This window comes from Lissotriton helveticus, chromosome 6 (genome assembly GCF_964261635.1).
Source record: "Lissotriton helveticus chromosome 6, aLisHel1.1, whole genome shotgun sequence".
In the NCBI taxonomy this organism is placed as follows: Eukaryota; Metazoa; Chordata; class Amphibia; order Caudata; family Salamandridae; genus Lissotriton; species Lissotriton helveticus.
This window is the reverse complement of record NC_136067.1, coordinates 428,934,743-428,958,896: the sequence shown is the minus strand read 5'-3', so window position 1 is coordinate 428,958,896 and position 24,154 is coordinate 428,934,743. Positions and strand designations below refer to the sequence as shown.

Genomic DNA, 24,154 nt, shown 5'->3' with positions numbered 1-24,154 from the left:
TTCTTTTCTTTAGGATTGGATTGTTTGTTTCCATCCCAGTTCTTTTTTGGTGAATTATTATTAAAAAATATTTTTTCTGGACTTTCAGTCAGTTGCGGTTTTACTGGTATTCCACCTAAACTATCTCTGCCTAGTTCCTCATAGGATTTTTCTATGATTCTGGCAATTTCAGCTGGTTGGTCTGCTATATCTGTCTCTTTTAACCTCTGGCGGATCGCTACGTTTGCTGCTTCACCTTTTATGTTGGCTAATAATATAGCCGAGACCTGCTTGAAGTCTTTTAGTAATTTCATACCAAGAGTTAAAGCAGGTTCTGGACCGTATTCGTCTTGAATTTGTTTTAGCACATCTGGTATCACCGAAATGGATGGAACACCGTGCGTTTTTGTGTAGATGGAAGCAAAGACTGTACCCCAAGTGTCACAGTCCTCAATGTGTGGTGCGATTCCCATAGGAAGACAGATAGTCAGAATCCTGTGTTTTTCTAGCGGGGTGGTGTCAGGAAACACCGCCTCTATTTGGGTAATTTTCTGTGCCAACCAGAATGGTATTTGTTCCCGTTTAGCCGGTACTTTACCTAGGCAAGACTGGATGTTCTGTGGTGTAATTTTATTTGTGTTCCCCTGGTGAGGGGTCAGCTGTGGAAGTTTAATCGCTGGCTGAATTGTTGAAGTCCGCATCACCTACTGTACTAATAGTCTATGAATTTTTATTAATTGTTTTAGCTGTGTTAACAGCTCTGCTACAGACATCCCATTGATGTCTGGGTGTGGTGTGTATCCGGCTAGGACCGGCCACGTTGCTCCTGGTCTACCTAAAGGACCGAGCCTGGTGATGTGATTGTTATGTTTTAGGGCGCCATCAAATAAGAGCAAATGCTCTTGGAATTTGAGTGGTACTTCCACCTCCTCGAAAGGAGTGTACTCATTAGGAGGTTCCTCTATTTTGTAATAGTGGAAGTACTTTGTTACAGCATTTGCTGCTGGAAAATGTATCCATGAATAATATACCTCTGTCTGCCGATATTCGTGTGCCTCAATTACGAATATGACTGTGCCACCTCTAGGTGTCAGTCCATTTTCTATAAGTTTCAGGGTTATAGATCTCCTTTTGATGACCGGGATGAGTATTATATCCTGGTCTGCTGCCTGCATGGTAGCATCAGCTGCTGCGAGTTCAGTTGCTAATCTAACTGCCTCTCTTTCTTCTTCATTGTCTGACATTTTACTGTCCTGAAGGTTATTTTGTTTGTTTGCAGATCAGGTTTCTTATGGAAACAAAGATTAGATGCACAATATTTTGGAACTGTTTATCCTTCAACGTTGACTATACCAAGAACCATACATAGGAGTTCCCTCCTGCGAGGTCTGGCGGATATAACCTTTCACCCACTCCAGACGTCTTTGGAGTATTTGGGAAAAGGGGTCTGAGTGAGAAAGCACGACTGAGTTACTCTAAATGTCTTACGTTAGTTTTATCGCCCTTTCCAAACGCGTTGGGCGCCATGTAGTGTAGTTCCTATCTTCCCAATAGGCTCTGCGCATTGGAATAATACCTACAGCAGTAAAGGCCTAGGCCAGACGTTAACTAGGTCTACTACTGTCGATACTAGACTTAAAGTTTTGGGTTTGCCAGCTTAGCTCAGAGTTCACTAGAAACTTTCTCGAATGTTCAAGGAAGACTTAACTTCCCTGATTAGACAAGAAGGGATTTAGTTTCTGACAACCATAGAACATGACAACTTTGCTCTCCCCTAATCAAGAGTCAATCTCGAGAGTCGTGTGAACAAAAGGCAAATTATTTTACTCAGTCAGTACGTGCATTCTTAGTCTCATCAGAATGTAGAGAAAAGGAAGAGACGGGCGTGTTCAATAAAAAGGTGTTATTTATTGATCAGTCTCTTTTCTCATACAAGAGAAATGGATCGATATTATTGCAATACTTATAGTTAAGTAAAGTGCATACATTAAAAGCAATAGTATAAAATAATACTGTAAAAACATTGATATGGTTTCTAAGCCATAAGATGTTTTAAAATGAATAAAATATATTACATACACATATACATTTGACTAAACGTACTCAACTGGTGTTTCTAGATACGCCTACCCCGTGTACCTGACCTAAGTCTAATACGTGGGCGGGAATAGAAAGTTACAGTTTAAGTTAAGTTTGTTTTTGCCAAGTGAATAACTAAAGAATTCTCTGTGAGGGGTTATTCAGTTCTGTACCTGGAAGTTAGGATGAATGAGGAATGGTATCTCTCTCTCTGGTCTCGATATTCCAGGCGGCCTGCGAGGGCTGCCCAGAAACGCCGGTGCTGGATTCTCGGCAGGAGAAAGCAGCGCGTCTCTCAGCGCGTCAGAAAGGCGGGGCTGCTGCCAGCGGGGTCTGCTCTGCTCTTCGCTTCGGCAAGTATGGCTGCTCCGTCTCGTCACCACGCGTGTGTTTGCATATGGCAAGATCGGTAATATTTATACCTTTAAGGTGCCGAGATTGACGTAAGGATGGACATAGATACGTCAATAAAGATGCCATACGACTTGCTCGTTAGCACATTCTTTTACTAAAGTTCTCGGTGAAATCAAAACAATGGCCGCAGGGTTTTGCCCAGGTTGTCATAGGTTTGATTTGTTATGAGAACTCCGTATGCCTTATCAGGGGCTGGAGGAATATCGCTTGTCTAATTAGATCGCAAGCGTTATGACCTAATCAGATAACACGTTCCTGTGCCGTAGTGTGACTGCGTCAGATAACGGTATCTGCATCATGGGGGTTTTCTGCCTCATGGGCTGACTGCTAGTTAACTTGTTGGTTTGTTTAACTAGAATAGGGTCAGGAATAGGGGATCGATTCAGGACCTATAGGAATACATGACATCGCAAGGTCACACAAGGCCTGGGCTCTGGTTCTGAGCTGAATCAGAGGAATATGACATTTCTGGGTGCCCCTGAAGATGTACAGATATGCTTTTTGACATAACAGAATTGTTCTTTACACACAATTCACAGTGTACTTTTGTGCATTTCTGAAATTTGTAGGCCCAAGGGATCTGAAGCTACTCGGTGAGGCCTCCTTTTTAATAGGAGTATAATGGAGTGTTCCTAAAGTGAAACAGTAAGGCACACTGACTATCCCTTACATGTGTACCCCCACATTATAAGACCTACTCCTTGTCACCACCCAACTCTGCATAGTCCCTTCTGCATCCGTCTGTCTGTCACACCTCCTGGGCTGAAATATCCCCCGGGCAAATATATGATGGAAAATGCTGCTAATATGGTAAAGGTGTAGGATGCCCTGAATAAATACCTGTGTCTGAATTGTATTGTAGATACTTTCGATGAAATGACATGGAATAGTCTCAAGAAAGTGATTAGAGGCAAGGTGATTTCCTTTACCTCTAACATGAAATAGGACAAGAGATGTACTAGCAATCTAGCAAGAAGCAGAAAAGTCAAAACACCTGGTTCCCATCGGGGACAACAGAAAATTATTGGATGTCAAGCTTCGACTGAACGTTTTGAAAATCAATACACCTGAGCAAGATTGAGAGGAGTATGAAAGCCAGTAGACTAGTGTCAAACCTGTTAGGGGCAAAGGGAAACATGGAGGAGATTTATGCTACAACAGATAAAGATGTGATCTCAATCACCAAAGTATTCTGGAAATCCAACACCTTTAAAAATAAGTCTAGCTGGAGCTTCACTTGCATACTGGAGAAAAATTAAGACGGACAAAACAATGATTTTGATGGCTTAGGACATCCAAAGCTCAGCCTTGAACTACAGGGCTTCCTAGGACAAGAAATAGAACAACAAAAGGTGTTAGTAGTGAAATACCTAAACAATCCAAGACCCTGGAACACAAATCATTCACAAGGGCTTTTTCTTTTTATACAAAATGTATGCTAATATTTTGGTGTGTACCTTGACATCTTTAGTTAACTCATTTTACATACATTAACCGCATGCGTGCGGCGGCTTTTTTCGCGCTGCGCGGCTTTTTAAAAAAAAGCTGCGTTACATGACGAGCTCAGCTCGTCATCAGCGTGCGAGCGGCGCAACTGATGACGAGCTGAGCGGTTAAAGTAGTACCCCTTCAATAACTGGTGTGGATGGGATGGTCATTATGAAAGCTGGCAAGATTTGACTTTATGCTTCTATACACAAATTTCAATTCTTTACTTGGGATATGTGTTGATTTGTGAAGGCCAGGCAATTGTTTGACTGAATAAGATGTTTGGCACACCTCAATGGAAATCAGTTTAAAGCTTTTCTTGTATTGTTATGTGCCTAAATGCTATTGACAGGTTAAACTGGATTTTCTTGTGCCAGATCCCAACATGTTTTAACTTCTTGGGTCCTCAGTTTGTTGACATGCTCCCTGCCAGCTTCAAGCACCAAAGACAGTTGTTATAGTGAATTGATACCAATCAAAGGAAATTGCATTGTTAAGAGGAACCAAGCAAGGTTATGTGATCATAACACATTTTTTGTACTGCCCACTGAACCCCTCACCACAAAGGTTAGAGTGAATAAAGAGATTTGGGGCAAAATGTTCTGAAAACCCATACACAAGATATTCGTGTTCAAAGATTACTTGATATCTAACAGACACATTAAGATTTGTCCAGGATCTGTCCAACTATCCTAATGACTGTGCCTGTGTGTGTGTGTGTGTGTGTGTGTGTGTGAGTCTTCCAAGGGATCCTGGGACGTATACCCAGCATTTCAATTTGCAGAACATTAACTGTGTATTAAGGATACTGTTGATTAGATTCCTAATGGATGTTGTAACGTTGTAATGGTAGTGCGTTGTAAAAGTTTCGTTGTAAGTGATGTTTACCCTAATGGATATGGAGGCAATCGTGCCGTACTGAAATTTCTGGGGGCTGTTAGTGTCAGTGTCTTGGGTATTGGCAACTGTTTCCGTCTGAGTCACGCACTGGATTAGTAACTCCATGTTACATTCCGTCGCTGTTGTGCAACTTTTCAGGTCCTCAAATGTTCCTTATTGCCTTATAGGGTTAGTCATCCCCTTCATCCTTTGGCAATGATCTTCATATCCCCCCGAAACCGCCATGATCATTATTTGAGCCTGTGTAAAGGGCGGGCCTTGTTTTTACCTTAGAGGTCAATCCCACCTCCTCTAGGTTCACTGAGCTTGAGGGCCCTCAAGATGTATGAGTTATGCTTTCGTTTACCTCCTTCCTACTTATTTTCCTTAGAAGACAACAAAGTCCTACCAAAGGTGCCACAGCATTGTAGTCCAGTACACTTTCATGCAGCGCAGGGCCCTCCACTTCAGCGTCCGAGCAGTACTCTGTTCTGCCGCACCAAAGGACCACTCCCTCCTCTCTAAGCCCCACACCTAACCCCTTCTCCACCCAACTATTGACCCCCCCCGACACCACCAGAATCCAGTGCTGTAGGAAGGATCGCAATCAACACCGCTGCACCCTCTGCGTAGCGTACATTTTAACACCTGTTGTACTGTCTGCCCTCCAATGCAGAGAAACTCTAGACAGATGCTACCTTATTGGAGTCAGTGGAACTATGATAAAGATTTGTTGCAGGATATCAGTGGAATCCAGGGCCCACTGCTAGCTCCAGTTGGGAGACTTATACCGTAAGGGGACTCCCCTGCTGCTCAACATTGCAGCTTCAGCTACCAGTGGGGCATGGTGGGCCAAGACAGTATGTGGTGCTGAAACCCCATCAGGAGTGGTAATCTTGAAACTTGGCAGCCCCACCCACTCGTGGTTATTTTAAACTCCACACAAGCCAATCTAGAAATGTTAAAATCTGACTCAGAAAAGGGGAGCAGAAGTATTGCCCTGATAATAAATGCAGCTAATGTATTTTGTTCCTTTAATACATCTATAGATGACAATATAGAAGAGTTGCATTTCAAATTTTAAACTCACATGCTTTACTTTTTAGTTATTGTCCCTTATCAGGAATTTGCAGGACAGACTAAATGCTCTCCTACTTCAAAGTAGCAACAGTGCTAAATTTAGACATGAGGTTTTAGAGTTGAGCCAATGTCAATGTGATAAAAGTAGATTCCTGTTTGAGCATTCAATCCGTAGTGACTCCTCAAGTTTTGCAAAATTGTGTAACAGTATAAAACTCTTAGAGGTGTGAAAATTTGCACAAGTTTTCTTTACAAAATGTCCAAATGCCTTTAAATATTTGAAAATTAGGTTTTCGCAGCAAAATATGGTTTGCTGCTATCTCGGATCACATTTTGTTTACCCAAGTCTCTTGCTTTACACTCCCAAATAAAATAAATTCAGCTCTCCCACGATGAGGCACTTGGTAAGGCAAGAAGAAACACTTGGAAAGAAGATTCGGCACTCACAAAAAGAGGCACATCAAAATACCGTTTCAAAAATAAAGAATGGGATATTATTGATACAACACTATCTAATAAAAAGACTTTCCCAGATGTCAAATGAATCGGGTAAAACAACATGCAAGTGTGTGTGTGTGTGTGTGTGTGTGTGTATATGTGTATATATATATATATATATATATATATATATATATATATATATATATATATATATATATATAAATTCAAACAAATGATCTCGAACCTCAGGCTTCGGCGAACAGAGACCAGACGAATCCCAAGAATAAGGCAAGATGATTTTTATTGCTCCAAGTTCAAAAGCGCAGCGGACTGACGCGTTTCGGGCGGATGCCCTTGATCACAGTGAAATGCAGTTTGAAATGCCTTATTTTTATATGCTGTTGTGCACACCATGTGACATATAAACATAAACAACATACTATAATGTGAACAGAACTCCATGAATAGAACTTGTCAAATCCCTTTCTTTCAAGTTAACATATTAAATTATGTATAACCACATTGATAATTCAAACATGTATTACTGAGTAAATTCATAAATGGAAGTGTATACCTGCATAAATGCAGAAAGAAAATTTTGTAACAAGCTAAGTAAATACAGTACTGATGATCCAAAGTGCGTTTAGCAGCATGATGTAAATGTGCAAAATATCGCAATTGTAAACAATGAAAATTGTGCAAAGATTTGTCGCATGTTAAAAGTACTATTTTATATACTTAAAACCATACCGGAAACATAGTATCTCCTGATAAAAACTTTTTTCCTTGTGGAATGTGCAAATTTTCGAATGTAAACATAATGATTAGTGCAACATACGCAGATAATTCAAGTACTGTTATAACTATAGCTAAAATATTGAAAAATTACTTAATTTCCATTGGGGACATCAAATTTAGATGGCAACCCCACTATGTTCTAGACCTGAGGACTAAGCCTTAGGGAATGTGGCTGAATGTTGTTTAGAAAAGGGACAAGAAATAACTTCCATGGTGTAGTGAATGATCCCAATGCAGCCGGATTTAATAAGCCGGAGCTGCATTCCCTAGTGTCATAAAATAGTGATTAAAACCAATCTTAAAAGTAGGATCAATGAAAACATTTCAAACTCTTTAATTACAGAATAGTACTAAAGAGGGAGGAGGCAGCCTAAGCTAAGTTGTTCTAATACCAGTCTTTGCCCAAAAATTCATTATTGGCCAACACCTTTTCCTTCACTAAAGAGCCCTACAAAAAATGGTAAAGGTCCTCTGTCGTGTTCAGTCCATTAGGAACCTTACTATCCAGCTCTAGAATCATTTTTGATTCCAGTTGTCGTAGCATTTTGTCCCTGTCTCCCCCTCTGCGGGATTTCGGCACAGAGGTGAGCACAAAATAGCTGAGACACTGTAAGTTGTTATTGTGTACACTCCTAAAGTGTCTCGTGACAGGGTAGGAGCTGTCCTGTCATTGTTGACGATTGCACGCAAATGCTGCAATATTCTGGCATGCACCTGCAGCCTGGTGCTGCCAACGTACCTCAGGCCACAGGTGCACGCCAGAACATAAACAGCATATTCTGTCTTACAATTGTAGCTCCCTTTAATGGACAATGGAACAGGACTGAAAGGGGTGTTGTATTTAGTGGTATTTATGCCAAACTTGCACGCCCTACAACTTGAACATTTGAAAAACCCCAGCCGGGGTTTAAACCAGGACGGACCTTTGATCAATTCAGGAAATGAGTTTGATACGTGTGTCCTCATGGAGGGGCCCCTGCGAAAGGTGATGTTAGGATTGTTGGGAAGTTGACATGCCAACACTCCATCTGTCATTAGTATGGGCCAGCTCTTAGTCAGGATTGCTCTTATCTTTCTTTCTTGACAACTAAATGATGTGATGAACCTGATATTACATTTCTCAGGATCATCAATCATGTCATTAGCCGGAGGTTTGGATGAAAAGAGCGACTCTCTGGTGCTTTCCTTCATCTTGTTAACTGCCTTGTTGAGTATTCTCTCATTATACCCTCTGGCCTTAAATCTAACAAGTGCATCAGAGGTGCATGTAAGTAATTCTTCTTCACTGCTGCAGATTCGTTTAAGACGGAGCAATTCTCCATAAGGTATATTGTCTATGACATGACGCGGGTGGGCACTGCTCGCATGGAGGGTCGAGTTCCCCGCCGTACTTTTTCTATGTAAGGTGGTAGCTATTTTGTTTCCCTTTAGAAAAACCTTAACATTCAAAAAATCTACAGCGGATTTACTGATGTTGTATGTAAACTTCAAATTTTCTAGATTGGTGTTAAGGCTTGTAATGAAAGTTTTGGCGCTATTTTCGTCTCCCCTCCAAATTAAAAACACGTCGTCAATGTAACGAACCCATAATGCCACATGTTCTGAAAATGTCTGATGGTGTTCCTCCATGAGGACCCACTTCTCCCACCAGCCAACGTGCAAGCACGCATAGCTGGGGGAAAAGCAGGCCCCCATGGCAACACCCCTCTTCTGTAGATACACATCTTTTCCAAAGACAAAGTAATTATGGTTTAGACTCCATGTTACAAAATCTAACAGCATCTTATTATGGTTATAACATTGGAAGGGTCTGGTGCCCAAAAAGTATTCTAATGCCTTCAGACCCATATGGTGTTCTATGCTCGTATATAGAGCTTCTATATCCAAAGTTATTAACAACAAATTTTCTGTCAATGGAATGTCTTTGATATTCTTTAGAAAATCACCAGTGTCTTTAATGAAGGTGGTTAAATTGGACACCAGGTCTTGCAGGAAATAGTCAACATATTGTGCCAAATGTTTTGCCACACTGCCAATGGCAGAAATTATCGGTCTGCCCGGAGTTGGTGAGGTTCCCTTATGTAGTTTTGGTATTAGGTAAAACCTGGGCATGATCGGTTGGTCAATGTTCAAAACCTTAAATTCCTACATGGATATTAGGCCTTCTCTTCTGTATTTGTGGAGCATCTTTTTCAAGGTGTCCCTAGCATGATCATATTGTTTCATACTAGTTATCTGGTAACATGTAGTATCTGATAGTTGCCTGTTGGCCTCAGCAATATATTGTTCTTGAGGCCAAACCACAATGTTGCCCCCTTGTCAGAGCTACAGACGATGTTCTTATGGTCATTTTTGAGTTTGGATACGAGAGCCCAATATTGCGTTTCTTTGCTCATTTTGATTCTTTTCCGTTGTTTCACCTGGTGGTACAATTTCTTCAGATCCGATGTTACCACCTCATGAAAGGAATCTATGGCATCTCCAGGCATGGTCGGTATGAAGCAAGAAGTGGGTTTGAACGGGCTCATGCCCGCTCCTGTTTGTTCAGTTTCCGCTTCCACTAGTTCTTGTTGTTTGGACATGATCGAATCCGTGTTAGTATTTGCATTGCCCATTTGTTGCAAGGTTAGTAATGCTTTTACATCCCGGTCCTCAAGTGTTGAACCCGAAGGTTCTATGTTGGTCACAGTACTGTTGTTCAGTCCTTCTTTGATGTTAAAGAACTTGCGCAGTTTAAGTTTATGTATGTAGCGAAATACATCAATCCTAGTGGAGGTATAGTTGAAGTCAGTGAGGGGGCAGAATGATAGTCCCAGACTCAATAACTGATTTTCCGCTGATGTTAGCGTTGTAGATTCACAATAGTATTGTCATTCATTTTCTGTTGCGCCAGTATTGATTCTTTTTTTTGTTTTTGTTGCTGTTTGCATTTGTGTTTTTTCCGGCGTTCTTTTCGTCGTCTGTTGATTCTGGCCCTTTTTGTTGCTGTGGCTGTCTCCGATTGCATGGACGCAGAGTTTGAAGGCGTGCATTTACTAAAAAATCTACCTCTTCTCCTAGGTCAAGTACCGTTTGGGGGGCCCCCTATTGTTATGCTGGCCTCTGCCGAGCTACCTTCATCTGAATAAAGACTGCTGTTTGTTGAGTCAGTATCGCTAGTGCCAGGAGCGGACTCTACATGACTGTTGCCTTGCTCCCCCATTGAGGTTGATGCTGAACTTGCGAGGGCTGATTTTTGACTCATTTTAATTTGTTTTGCATTTTCAAATTTGCATTTGCATTTATATATATATTCACACAAATAATAATGGAACACTCACAAGTCAAATGCTAGGCAGTTAAGCACAAGCAAATAATATTGGAACACTCACATGCCAATAATAATGGACGTCCAAAGCAAGAAACAAGCACTGTCACATGCCAGGAATAAGCACTGTCACATGCAAGAACCAAATAAAAAGAGCACATATACACAACATGAAAACATTGCAGAGCAATGAAACATATAGCTTATACATCACCTATTGAGAAACACATCATTCTAATCAGCTTGACTGGGAAGCCCTTTTCAGTCATCCAGAAGTCTCAATCAGAAAACACAAAAAATGTTCCTGTGACGGTATATCCACCCCACGAGTGAGCTTCTTTCTGCTTCCCAAAACGTCCTGTCTTGAATACCTTTTACTGACATGGAGAGAGACTTCTAGAAATTCCCCCTCTCTTCAGCTATTGCAAAGCCAAGGCTGACCGAACTGGTCTTTGTCGAGATCAAGACAGAAACTGGCCAACCCTCCATGTTTTGACTCTGAGACAGAGAAGTACATTCCCCTCTCACACTTTCAAGCGCACATCCTACACATTCTGTTCCTGTAAGGATATTTTGCTCTGTCTTGAGAAGAAAGATAAACATCCCTCTCAGAAGCTGCAAGAAGGCACAAAATGAAATCATGTGAGAGCACACAATGATGTACATTCAAAATGAAGTCAGTTGAAAAACATGGAGTCATTTATCACCACAATCTCACAATGTAAAAATGTTCCTAGCACTACACCAAGGCACCACCTTGTGTTTAAAAAAAAAAAGTATTTAAAAATATCAGCGCGAGGTTTCAGAAGAAAATGTCTTGTGGTGGACATTTTCTGTGTGAATGCGTCTCCTGTGGTTATCATGCAAGACATTGTTTTACATGAGGTATGTACTCGGGTGGAAAAAAAAGTACACAAAATTACGTATTAGGGAATTTCAAGAAACTTCAATTAACGTGACATTTGGAAATGTCACAGGTCTTGCCAGCGTAGCTAAAATTATTTGTAGGCCTACTCCTACAGCTCTTAAGTGATAACCACTTTTTCTCACTGCTACAAAGGTAATATTCCTAAGACTTAACTTGGGTCCATGGTTTGTGCTTAAGTTCTTAGTTTGCTAGGTCACCGAATATGTAAGGCACACATTACACTTGTTCATTTCAGACTTCATTAGTCCATTACAGAAATTAAAGCGAAAAACATTTCACACAACTTCAGTTAAAGTTGAGTCAGATTACTTAACATTACTGATTATAACACCGAACCTCGGTTTTCACTTGAACATTTTTTATGATTTGGATACTTTAGTACAAATACGGTAAAATACACTAACACAATAATTATTTGTTTTAATTTAATAATAATTAACCTTACTTCACAGCGCTTAGCTGGGACGCGCTCACCTCTGGCTGGTCACTGAGAGGAGGACTTTGCGAACAGCTCGCCGCACCCGCTCCGCGGGTGCCGCTTCGTCGCCAAGAGAGGAGGAGCGGGAGACCAACACCATCGGAGGGCTGCAGGGCTGCGAGCGTATCAGGGACTCCAATTCCCAGGAGTCCCTGAGAGACCGCTGACCACTTCCGGTCCGCTCTCCCTGCCGGCCCGCCCCCCGCCCACCTGAGGGCGTGTTAAAGCCCCACCAGCGGTCCTATCAATTGGGAGTCCTTACTTCACAGCGCTTAGCTGGGACGCGCTCACCTCTGGCTGGTCACTGAGAGGAGGACTTTGCGAACAGCTCGCCGCACCCGCTCTGCGGGTGCCGCTTCGTCGCCAAGAGAGGAGGAGCGGGAGACCAACACCATCGGAGGGCTGCAGGGCTGCGAGCGTATCAGGGACTCCAATTCCCAGGAGTCCCTGAGAGACCGCTGACCACTTCCGGTCCGCTCTCCCTGCCGGCCCGCCCACTGTCCTCAGACTTTGCTATATCTGGGGCCACTCCTCCCGCAGCGCGGGACGCAGCCCGGAGCGAAGACCGGGCAAAGAGCGGGCCGTTTGAGGCCGTTCGAGGACGGCAGCGGACGGCCTTGGGCCACCCCCCTTGCTACTCCCATCCCGCCTGTTGTTCTATCATTGTGTTAGGTTAGGCCAGCTCAATAGAGGCAACCTTTCTAGCAAGGTGTGTGAGGGCCCCACCTCATTATGAGCACTAGGATGACACGTAGCAAGGCCGCCAATGGCGGTCCACAAGTTAGTGGCCCTATGGATGACTTCATCACTCGCACTAATATAGCTATTGATGAAGAAATATCCAAACTCCAAACTCGGGTATCCCTAGAACTGGCAGCCGCACGTAGGTTGTCCGAGGTAATGGCCCATTCGAAAAAATCATCCTTAGGCCATATAGCCTCTGCAGTCACCCCTGCTCGCCCTGTTCGCCCAAATAGCATCATGACTCAGGCTGATTTACACCATCCCCCGATTACTCCCTCTCTCACTCCGCCCTTAGAGCAAACACGCACTTTAGAAGAGCTAAGTTTCTCTGCACTTCCCCATACTCAGTCCCCTAACTCTCCTGCCCAAGTAATTCCAACTACTTCCTGTGCTAGTGGCGCGCAACCCAAAAGAAAACGCCAATCACGCTCAGCCTACTCCCGCAAAAAGGCTAAAGTGGCAGTTTCTCACCATTTCACAATGGCTAATACTCAGGCATGTACTGTCTTACCTGAGGGTCCCCTAAGATCGCAGCCAGTATGCCAAAAAATGGGAGAGGGCCCAGCTACCATCACCCCAGAGGTTGAGGGGTTGCAGGTGCAGGAACAGGGACAAAATGAGAAGGAATTTATTGACCAAGTCTGGGAAACACTAAAAAAACTTCTCTCACCACTCGACCTAAGATTGTCTAGGATAGAAAACAATCTGCTCGAGATGGAGAAGAGCATTATTGCTCTGGCCACTCTTGGCCTGAGAAATCTCGAAAACCAGGGCGTGTCCCTATCCGACCCACAATTGCAAGCTCCTGCTGTACAAGCTGAGCAGCACCCCGCTCCAGTACTCGCTGTTGCAAGGCCTGTTCCCAAGCCGAGGACGGTGGCTGTGGACCAAATTTCCACGACCGCTAAACCTCAGGCTTCCAAACCGCAGGCTCCTGCACGGAATCCTAAGCTGCAAAAAACAAATCCAAATCTGGTACCACCCGCTAGACCCCACCCCACTGAAACCCAGGGCCCTCGCCCAAAAGAAAATTTTAGAGGAGGCTATATAGATCTTCCTCCAGAGGCCAATGAATATGTAGTTGTGTTGACAGGTGTCCCTGTCCTCGGCATTGACCAATATGAAAACCATTGGTCATTGACAAACAAAACAATGCACTGGCTTAGTGTTAACAGACCAGCTCCTAATGGCAAGAGAAGCCGGGTAATGATGGTCCGTAGAATACCCTGGGTGGGCCCAACAAAGAAATCTAAGCAAGGGGACTGCGTAGTTGTAACTTTCGATGACCCGCATACGGCACGCCATATTTGTTCTTGGCCAACTAGCGAAGAATCCCTTGTCATCCCGAGGCCATTATCCTACTTTTACCCTCCACGTCAAGTACGTACCCAAGTGGATAACTGGTCCTTGGTGCAGCACCATCCATGGAAGATCCATCCCACGAGGCCAATGGACACCCTTTTACAGTGGAATGGCCTTTCAACCCACAACAGATTTGGAGGCCTGGAGGAGGTCGATTGACTTTTTGCGCCCCCCGCTTCCTCACAACTAGAAAAAGCTTCGTCTCCCATGGATACAGAAATATCTGGAAACCAAACTTACAGCCCACAAAATAACGACAATGGGCCCCTGACTCGCACGCCACGTGTCTTGGATCTAGCTAAAATGGCTACTCCAGATTGTATAAGGATGGAATCATGGCCTGACAGCCACTGCCTGACCCCACCTCCTTCCGCTCAACTCAATCTAATGGAGATCAAACTGCCAGATAGTGCTGCCCCCACTGAACTTTACCAGACTAAGATCCCCCCAACACCAACTATCCCGGATGAAGGAAACTTTTCCTTACCCACTCATGTTCCTAAAATCTCTTCACCCGGTGAATCCTCACTAAAGTTCTTAAGCTGGAATGTGGCTGGCCTTGAACGTAACCTTGACAACCCGGAATGGAACACCTTCTTGGCACCTTACGACATTTGTTTGCTACAGGAAACATGGTGCCAGGAACCTAGACACAGAGTGGGGTTCTCGACCTTCTACGTCCCGGCTGTTCACCATCGAGGTTCCAAAGGACGCCCGTCCGGCGGTCTCCTTATTTGGATTAATATAGCTCTAGACCTCAGTGTTCTCCAAAGACCTACTGAATCTCCCGACCTCCAATGGCTAACTCTCCATCACAAAGGGGGAAGGAAGCTAGAACTATTTAATATCTATTTAAGGGACAGCAGGAATGGAGGATCTTTAAACTCACTAGGTTTAAGCAACAATCTGGCTGCCTGCAATGCTGACTCTCTCGTCCTGCTGGCAGGCGATTTTAACTGCTGTTTTGAGCCTTTAGCTAAAGAAGATATTCTGGACACTAACGAGGAGGATAATAGGAGGGGAATCCCCATCTTGAACCTTGACCCGATCCCGAAATGGACACAAAGGGTGATCGACATAAACGCTCTCTGTATGGAGCATAATTTGAGAGCAACAAATGGGCGTTCTAGGTCAGATCCCATGGGTGCCCACACATATAATAGGACGGGCCACTCCTCCAGAATTGACTTTGTCATGCTCAACTATACCCTCTGGTCATACCACCAAGACATGGAGGTTATAGAAACCTGTGATAGCGACCACAACCCTCTTGCTGTAACCATTTCTGTTCCCTGGTTCCAGGGCTCTCAAGAAACCACCAACCAGATATGGAAATCCTCATGTGAGATCCTCCCCTCGAACTGTGGGAGACGTCTCAAATGGGCAAGAGTCGCAGCAGACGAGGCTAGGATGACACAAGCTGAAACCATCCTACTACAGGCTGAATCCAAGTTTGGTGCTTCAAACAGTGATAGTAAGAAGTTCCTATCACTATTTTTAGAGACAGTAACAGCACTAAGTGGGCTATTCACCATTTCGAAACCCAACGCCAGCAGCGCTGCAAAAGGCGTCCAGAGAACAAACGGAAAGTGGTTCACAGCGAATTGCCGAAATGCTAAGAGTGATCTCGTGGCCGCAGTAAAAGGAAAAGACCAAGCTGCCATCAGGTCTGCAAGGAAACTCTACAGGAAATCTGTGACTGAGGCCAAGCGGTCTTATGACTTCAACTTTTGGAGTGATCTAACGGAGGCAAGCACAAGGAAAGATGCCAAGGGGTTTTGGGACTTGCTAAGGTCAAGAGACAAGCCCATAGATCACCAACTGACTTGTAACATCCCGGGTGCTGCCTGGTTTGCCCATTTTTCGAACTTGTATACAGCGCAAACAGGGTCCCCCCAGCCAGATTTGCTATTACGGTTCAGTTCCACAGTCCTCCCACCAAACGAAGTTGCATTCACCGCTGTAGAAGTAGCGAAGGCAATTAGTTGTATTGTTCCCAACAAAGCGGCAGGCCCGGACGGGATCCCGGGCGACCTGATAAAAAATAACCCCCCATTTTGGAGCAGATTAATTGCTGCACTTCTTAATGAGGTTACGTTGGGGGGATCTTTCCCTGACTCTTGGAGGGGCGCTGAAGTCGTCCCCATTTTCAAGAAAGGCAACAGGGAAGATCCAGCTAATTACCGCCCCATCAGTTTGTTGGACACAACGCAAAAGGTGGCGGGGAAAGTGGTATTGGGCAGGATTCTGGAGTGGGTGGACGACAACCAGATATTATCTGATTTCCAAGCGGGTTTTAGATCAGGGACAGGCACCGTCGAGCAGACTTTCCGCCTTTTAATGCTCTATTGGAAGGTAGTGGTCCTAGGAGGAGGCAGTTTATACTTAGTCTTTATAGACTTAAAAACGGCCTTCGACCTGGTCCCACGAGCATTATTGTGGAAAGTCCTTGACGGTCTAGGTCTACCTCCCTACCTTCTGGCCTTATTGGTAAAATTCCATGCAAACAACTTTGCTCAAATCAGATGGGGTGCCCTGGGAGAAAAAACTCCGTGTATCCCAGTAGACAGGGGCGTCCGCCAGGGGTGTGTGCTTGCCCCCACTCTGTTTTCGCTGTACGTAAATGGAGTGGTGGAGCATCTTTTACAACATCCTGCAGATGCACCATCCCTGGCCGGAAGGAAAATCCCGACGCTCCTGTTTGCGGATGACACCCTCCTGATTTCGAAGTCACCCACAGGCATACAGGCGCTACTTACCAGCTTTAAGGCCTTTTGTGATACCAAGGGCTTAGCAATAAATATTGGCAAGACCAAATTTCTTGTCCTCAACCCCCCGAAGAAAACTGTTAAACCCCCCACTCTAGACTCCGTTCCATTAGAACGGGTCAAAGAATTTGACTATTTAGGCATACGCCTCTGTGATAGCATGAACTGGAAGGCCCACCACCAGAAAGTGTTTCTAACCCACAAGAGGGTTGTTGGCGCTCTACTTAAAGAACAACGCGCCTCCTCAACAAAACCGATCGGGGCACTTCTTGACATTTATAGGGCCAGGGTTGTGAGTGCAGCATTGTATGGCGCAGAACTTTGGGGAACCCAGAGAGTGGACACTTTGGCCCACCTAGAAAATAAATTTCATAAAGACTTGATGAGGTTACCCCAGAGCACTCCCACAATCCCACTCTTGCTCGACGCAGGTACCCGCCCTATCTGCGAGCAAGCTAAATTACGTCCCTTATTGCTGTGGTCCAGAATTTGGAACGTTCCTGAACTCCACAGCTATGCGGATGCCCTAAAAGACGTTTTGTCCCTCCCTGGCTGGCACAAGATCACCTGGCTTAGAGAGGTTAAGAAGGCACTTATCTTGCTTGGTCTAGGATCTGCGTGGGAAAACAAAACCGCACCTCCCAAACAGGAATTGAAGAGGGCCTATTGGTCTTGGGTCGATAGTGAGAGACTGGGCAAATCTAACCATCCAAAAACTGTTGCCAACTTTCTGATGGTTAAATGTAAACCCTCCAGAGAAGCTTATATGGACCTGATCCACAGTCCTTATGATAGGGCTTTATATTTTAAATTCAGGGTTGGGGTTCTACCTTTATGCCAGTTCACTTCTACCTGGAAACCACCCTTGCAAACTGTTCCCGACTGTCCATTTTGTGAGCTGAAAACAGAATCTGTTGCACACTTTTTATTTGAGTGTCGAGCCTATTTGGCTCCCAGACGGAGGTGGTTGAAGCCTCTCTTCAGGAGCCTAGGAACCCGTTCACACCTGGAAGCTTTGAGAATACTGCTCTCAGACACAAGTCCCTTCTTTGCCATCTGTTTGGCAAAATTCCTAGGATGGGCTTGGCGTATAAGAACCACTAAAAAACTGATGATCCAATAATGTCTCCCCCTTTTTAACATGTTTCTCTTGTCCAAATGGACAGATCTTTTTTAAAGGTACAATGAATTGTAAGTTGTTGTTCGATTATTGTTTTATACTGTGATGTTTCGCTTTTATGATATGTTTTTTTATATCGAAATAAAGCTTACTACTACTACTAATAATTAACATGTTATTTACATAGTAGACATGAGTTGGCCATGAAAATATTGTCAGCTAATGTACTAGACAAATACCCATATAGTCACTCAATAATGGCTTTGATTCTTGTTACAGGTCTGGAGACTTTAATACCTACTATTGGGAAGATGTAAACAGAAATCAAAATGATTGATATTTTGTTACAATGTAAGGTATTTTATTTTGGTGCTTAAATACAGATTATTGTAACCCCGATGCTGCCTCAAAGCACAGGATTAAGACTAGGAGAGGAAAGGAACTGTGTGAATTGAATTATCAGCCTCAAAACACTCATACCACATTGACTGCTGGAGCAGTAATGCCTCATAGATAGCCAGTCTTAAGTATCAAGTCAACTGGACTGGGGACTGCGAGCGCAATAGGCATGTTAGGGGTAATTGTTATTTACACTGCTTCTTCTAACTCTGTACACTTGCCTATACAGGCCTGATTCCTTATATCTACGCACGTCTACTAATACTGCACAACCCAGCCAATAGCAGGTGATACTGTAACACCTGCTTAGGTCTTTCTAACATTAGAGGCATGCCCAGGAGCTATCGAGGACCAAAAACAGAGATGACATTATTGTGTGATTGCAGGGGATGCTGATTATTAAGAGCATTTGTGAATTGTTACTTTATTATGATGAAGTGTTCTTTAAAGTAGAGTATTTTCCGCTATTACCTAAATTGGAACAGGGTTGGGTGGTCCTGAAGGTTTGGGGATTTAGTTCCATATCCTTGGTGTTAATATACAAAGCATGTTGCCTTTTTCTTTGGTTTTTGCACTTCTTCCTCTCTCCGTATGATGGTGTCTTGGCTGTGGGTTTGCTGAGAACATCGGAAATGGTGAAATTGTGGGCTAAATTGGTAGGAGTGCTTGTCATAGTGACTTTTTAGCTGATGCTGCTGGTTATGAAGACGTTGTGGACTGACAAGCGAAGCCAGTGGAGTTCCATCAGAGTGAGGTTGATGGGGGTTATATTTCTTCATGTCCTTGATATACCATCCTGTGAGCTTGGTGTCAAAAGGTGTTCACACAACCTACTGATGTAGCGTTTCTTGAACAAGGTCAACTTTTTTAATTAATCTGAGCTAGAGGGTCAACAGAGAAAGATCTGTAGGGGCAGTACTGTAAATTACAGAGGGGCAACCACTGCACCTTCTACTCTGAAAAACATACAGTTTCACCTTTTTGTGGATCTTGTGACCATACAAGAGCCACTCAAGCCTAGTGAGGCTACGGTATTATTGTGTAATGCCAAGGGTCTGAGGGAGTCAATAATTGTTTTGACTTTCATAATTGTTGAGTACACATCTTTCTAGAGAAATTTGTGAGGCCATGCAACCAGGCTTTATAAAAGTTTCTCTGCATTAAATGTTTGAAAGCAATATATAGGTAACTTGCTTGCATTGATATATTTAATGCAATCAGATTGTGAAATCTAATTATTTATGTTTTTTGTAGAAACAATGGAGAAAGGAGGCAGTGAAGAATTGAGGGCTGTGCAACCCAGTTCAGAAGTTACAAACCATGCAATGTCTTCAGAAGATGGAACTACGCATAGTATGGATCAGAAACAACTCTTATTTCCTGAGGAAACTATTGACCTTGGTGGTGAGGGATTTGGGTCAGAAGAGAATGTGACCACCTCAGAAGATTCTAATTTCCTGGACCGAATTAACGAGCAGATGATGGAGAGTGTCATCATTTCAGATTCCCCAAACTACAGTGAAGATGATGGGGGAGAGCTCTGCAACCTTCAAGACATTGCAGAGGAAATTGAAGCCAGTGGCACATACAGATCTGATCATGAAGCTAACTGTGAAGATATCAAGATGGAGAATGAAGCTGTCACTGAGAAAAGTGACTGTGAACCCAAAGACCTTCATAGCATAGCCGCAGAGACATTACCATTCAAAGAAGAGAAGGATGCAACCCAAAATATGCCTGATGTTGAAGATGTCACTGTAGTTACTGTTACATCAGATGATACTAATAAAAGTACAGTCGAAAATCAGGCATCAGTACGTTCTGCATCCACACCCCCTCTGAAAGAAGAGCCCATTCCTGTGTGCACCATCTTTAGTCAGGTTAATGTACATCCTCGGATCCAGATAAATGATGGTTTTGAGCCTCAATTAGTCAAGTCTCCCAGCTTTGGAAGTGGCTTTGAGACGCCACCAAAGCACCATCCGCAGGTAGTACAACCAAGTCCTAGTCTTAGCAAATTTTTCGCTGACAATGGCAATACCCATTCTCCAGCCGCAGACTTTTTTGATTCTTTCATGACTGCATCCACTTTCATTTCTGTCAGTAACCCAAATGCTGGAGCAGGAGCACCAGAAACAAATTCCAGTCTTTCAACGCCTGTCACTACGCCTTCAGGGGATGCTCCCCAAGAGTGTGGTAGTCCAACTTTTTTTGTTGGGAATGGAATATCCTCAGAAACAGGTGGGCCTTCATCTATAGAATTACTGCAGTCTCCAAAACCATTCTCCCAGATACAGAGTGTTTTTGCAGAAAGTGATGACCCCTTTGCTACAGCTTTGAACATGAGTGAAATTGACCGAAGAAATGACGCCTGGCTTTCTTCTGAAGAGACCAGAGCAATTTTAATCTCATTAGCTATTCAACAGAATGGCACTGTATTTATTGACAAGGAGAAGCTCTCAATGCCTGGACTAAAATTTGATAACATTCAGGTAAGACATACCAATAACCTTGAACCAATGATAGTGCATGTGCAAAATATTGTCATTTTAACAAGATGCATAATTAGAAGACCGTTTAGTCCATGTTTTTGCCAAGGTGTGAGGCATCTATCTTAGTAACATTTCCGCATACATTGAATCTTCCTAGTGGGCAGGTAGAAACTGTGTAAATTACCAATAGTACTATGCCTTTTAAGGGCCCAAGAGTGTCGGTATTTGGTGTGTTTCTGTATATCAAATGTCCATCATCCTAACTCGCAATAGTTATCAATGTATGTACTATAAGTAGATTTTTTCACATATGAAAATTGCGCTCTTCTTTGCCATGTTTATGGAAATGATGAACTTCTTCTATATGCATTATATGCTCAAAACGTGTGGGCTGTAGTCATAAAAAATCCTGTTTGTGCAAAATAAAAAGAGTGAGTAAGAGAACACACAATCTTCCATCGTTTCTATCAAAAGGGAAAGGAAGAGTATAGTTTTCATATGTGATAAAATCTTACGACATATGGTCTCAGAAACCGTCTATGTTTTTTAAATAGAGTATTTGTTGGACAAATAGCAATGATGAATTATAGATTGTGGATTATATATTCATATTTTTATGTTGGCATTTAAAAAAGACACCACACAAATACTGGTTGTCGATTTGAAATTATCTAGTGTATAAAATAAAAAGTAAAGAAAAAATTCTATATATATAATTTGGGTTTGGAGATTTCTGTTTACATCTTCCCAATTGATGGTAATAAAACATTTGATTAATATACAAGATGGTTGGATTGTGGGCTTTGTTGGGTATGAGAGTGCAGGGCCACTCTTTGATCAGAACTATCGAAGGTTTCGTTTTATGCTTTCTTAACTTTAAGATTGTCATCTGCACCTCATCATAATTCCTTCTAGAGTCTCTTTGGGTTTTGTAGCTGATCTAAAATTTTTGTAACCATTCTCGCTGATCCCCTTCCCCCCCTTAAGTTGATTCTTGCAATTAAAAAAGAAAATTTGCTTTCCCCAACACAAACTAATTCCATTGTTAAACGCTTACCTCACTAATGCCAAAACTTTACATCAGGTGCAGTTCCTGTGGTGCCGCAATTATGTCCCTTCTTCAGCTGCAGCAGAAGGGAAGGCTACTCTTCTGAAGAATCCTCCATATTCCTCACAATGAGATTACTGTACTGGAATCTCACTAGTCAAAACAGCCAAAAAATGCCACACTCCTCCTCTTTTCTGCTATGGCTTTTTTAGAATTCTGTTTTCAAGTTGAAGTTTGGCTCTCTGAAAGATCCCAGCATCTATGCTGAAACATACCAGCTCAACTAACGTGGAACCAGTCAGAGTTTTCGACAGAGAGCACCCGCAACCTGGAAAATTGGTTAGTGATTTATGGATGCCCCTGATTATGGCTTCCCAGTGGGTGAAAAGATGTTCACCGCTTTTAGCCTGGAGGCACTGCCCTATGGTGGCTTCCATGCTTTTGTTTTGTGCTGACACAGCAGGCCCCATTTTATTCTCTGAATTAGCAATGCAGATTCCTCATGGAGCGAATTCCCCAGAGTCTTATGGCCTTCACGTTTGTCTGAGCTGAGGTTAGAGGATGAAAGGAGTGGAAGGTGGTCACTCACATGTGAGGAGAGAACGTCAAAGCTCCCAAGATGTTCCACAAGTTTTGCTGAAGTAAAGAGATGAGTACTTTTGCCCCTGTAGGTATGTAAAAACTGGAGTAATGGCTCAGAATTCTGAATTATGGTCTGAATAGACTTCAGTCCGTGTTTACTTAAGGTTTTGTGCAGTTGTTTGCTTAAGGAGTCTGTGGGTGAGCAACCGTTGGGTGTCAATCCTAGGTCACACAAGTAAAAATCCCAGCAAATTATTATTTCATGGTTCACATGGTCAGAAAGGATTTGATACAGGTTTATGCTTAGCCTTTTCACTCGTGCTGAGCCAAAGCTGTTGAAAATAATATTTATCAAAAGGACCCTGGTTCGGGAAGATGTTATGTTGAGTTTCTCCAGTGCGAGCACTTCAAGCTTCTCTTCTTTTTTGGGAATTTTTGGTACGGTTAGTTTCAGACTGAGGTTGAGGTAAGTTGACAGGCCCCTGATGGCCTCCCAAAGATATTATTTTTACTTACTATTTTATGCACCCCTTGGAAGCCAGTAATTGTTAGTGGGATTAGTGACCATGTTTCTTGTAGGCAAAGTACGTCAGTTGCCATTGGAAGTTATTTTGCGGTTTCTGATTTTAATAATCTTGATAGCCCGGCGACATTCCATGTCAGGAGCTTTATGGATTGTTGTGTCTTAGCTGAGCACGTCTTACTGCTAGGCGCAGTTTGTTGCCTCTCTGGGCAGGGTAAGTGCAGGGCTTTAAGTGGGGGAGGGGTCTGTGGAGGCTGAGCCCCCCAGTTTTTTTTGGAGGGCCTCGAAAGGGGGCTCTTGGAGGCTCTATTTTCAGGCCTCAAAGGTCAAAGGTAGGGTGAGCAGACGTCCCGGTTTTTGTTTGGTGTTACTAGTGTGGGTAACATGTCTTGATAGTGAAATACTGCCAATTTCGTTTTTCACTATTGAAAGGCAATCTTGTCCATAGGATAGCATGGGGAATGCTTTGTGACATGTTTACCTGCATATCTTCCCATATGGCAAGATAGACATGGAATCTGGTATCCCTGAACTCAGGCGCGCAACACCCATTGGACTCAAAAGGCTTCAGCCCCCCCCGTCATGTGTGGCAGCCAGGATGAGATGATTCCCGGGTACACACACAGCCGCACCCGAGCACTTCACAGGTCTTTAAAAGACCATTTGCATATTAATGAAGAATTGTTGTTGTCTCACCCCTTCTAAGAGCCCCTGCAGCTCCACTCTGACTATTGATTAAAGATTCAGCCCCCCCGAAATATTTTCTTAGTCTCCCCCCCCACCCCCCTCCGAAATTTGGCTTTAGTTACGTCTCTGCCTGAACTCAGAATTTAATAACACATCCTTTGGTGAAGATGGTTTTTAAATTCTAAGTTTGGAAATAGCAAATGTTTTTTTAAAGTGTTTGGCATTTTATGGCTTATACTTGATAAATATACTTTTTAAACTATTTTATTATCCTTTGCTGGATGCGTCTTCATGATTTTCTTAAGCACACAATTCTAGTAATCTTGATTTAGACCACACCCCTACTCGGATAGGCCACACCTCTTTAAGAAATTTGCCACGCCCCTTTTAGAGCACCCCCAGTTTTTTTTCTCTCACTTAAAGCCCTGGGTAAGTGGAACCAAGACTTCTTCTTATTGTGGAATGGGTCCCTTCCAGGGTCACCAAGGTTGACATTACTGTCTTGTTGAGGTTAGTCATGACGTATTGCTATACTTAATATAGGGGAGTTTGTGATAC

At 43.2% G+C, this 24,154-nt stretch overlaps 1 protein-coding gene across 1 annotated transcript in view; it reads left to right on the top strand.

Moving 5' to 3' along the window:
• TRAPPC12 (trafficking protein particle complex subunit 12) overlaps positions 1-24,154 on the top strand; it is a 1,039,319-nt gene that overhangs the window by 61,245 nt on the left and 953,920 nt on the right. Inside the window, exon 2 of the mRNA XM_078647874.1 lies at positions 19,519-20,756. Within this exon, the coding sequence (XP_078504000.1) occupies positions 19,524-20,756 (1,233 nt within the window). The 5' untranslated portion in view covers positions 19,519-19,523. The remainder of the gene's footprint in view (positions 1-19,518; positions 20,757-24,154) is intronic.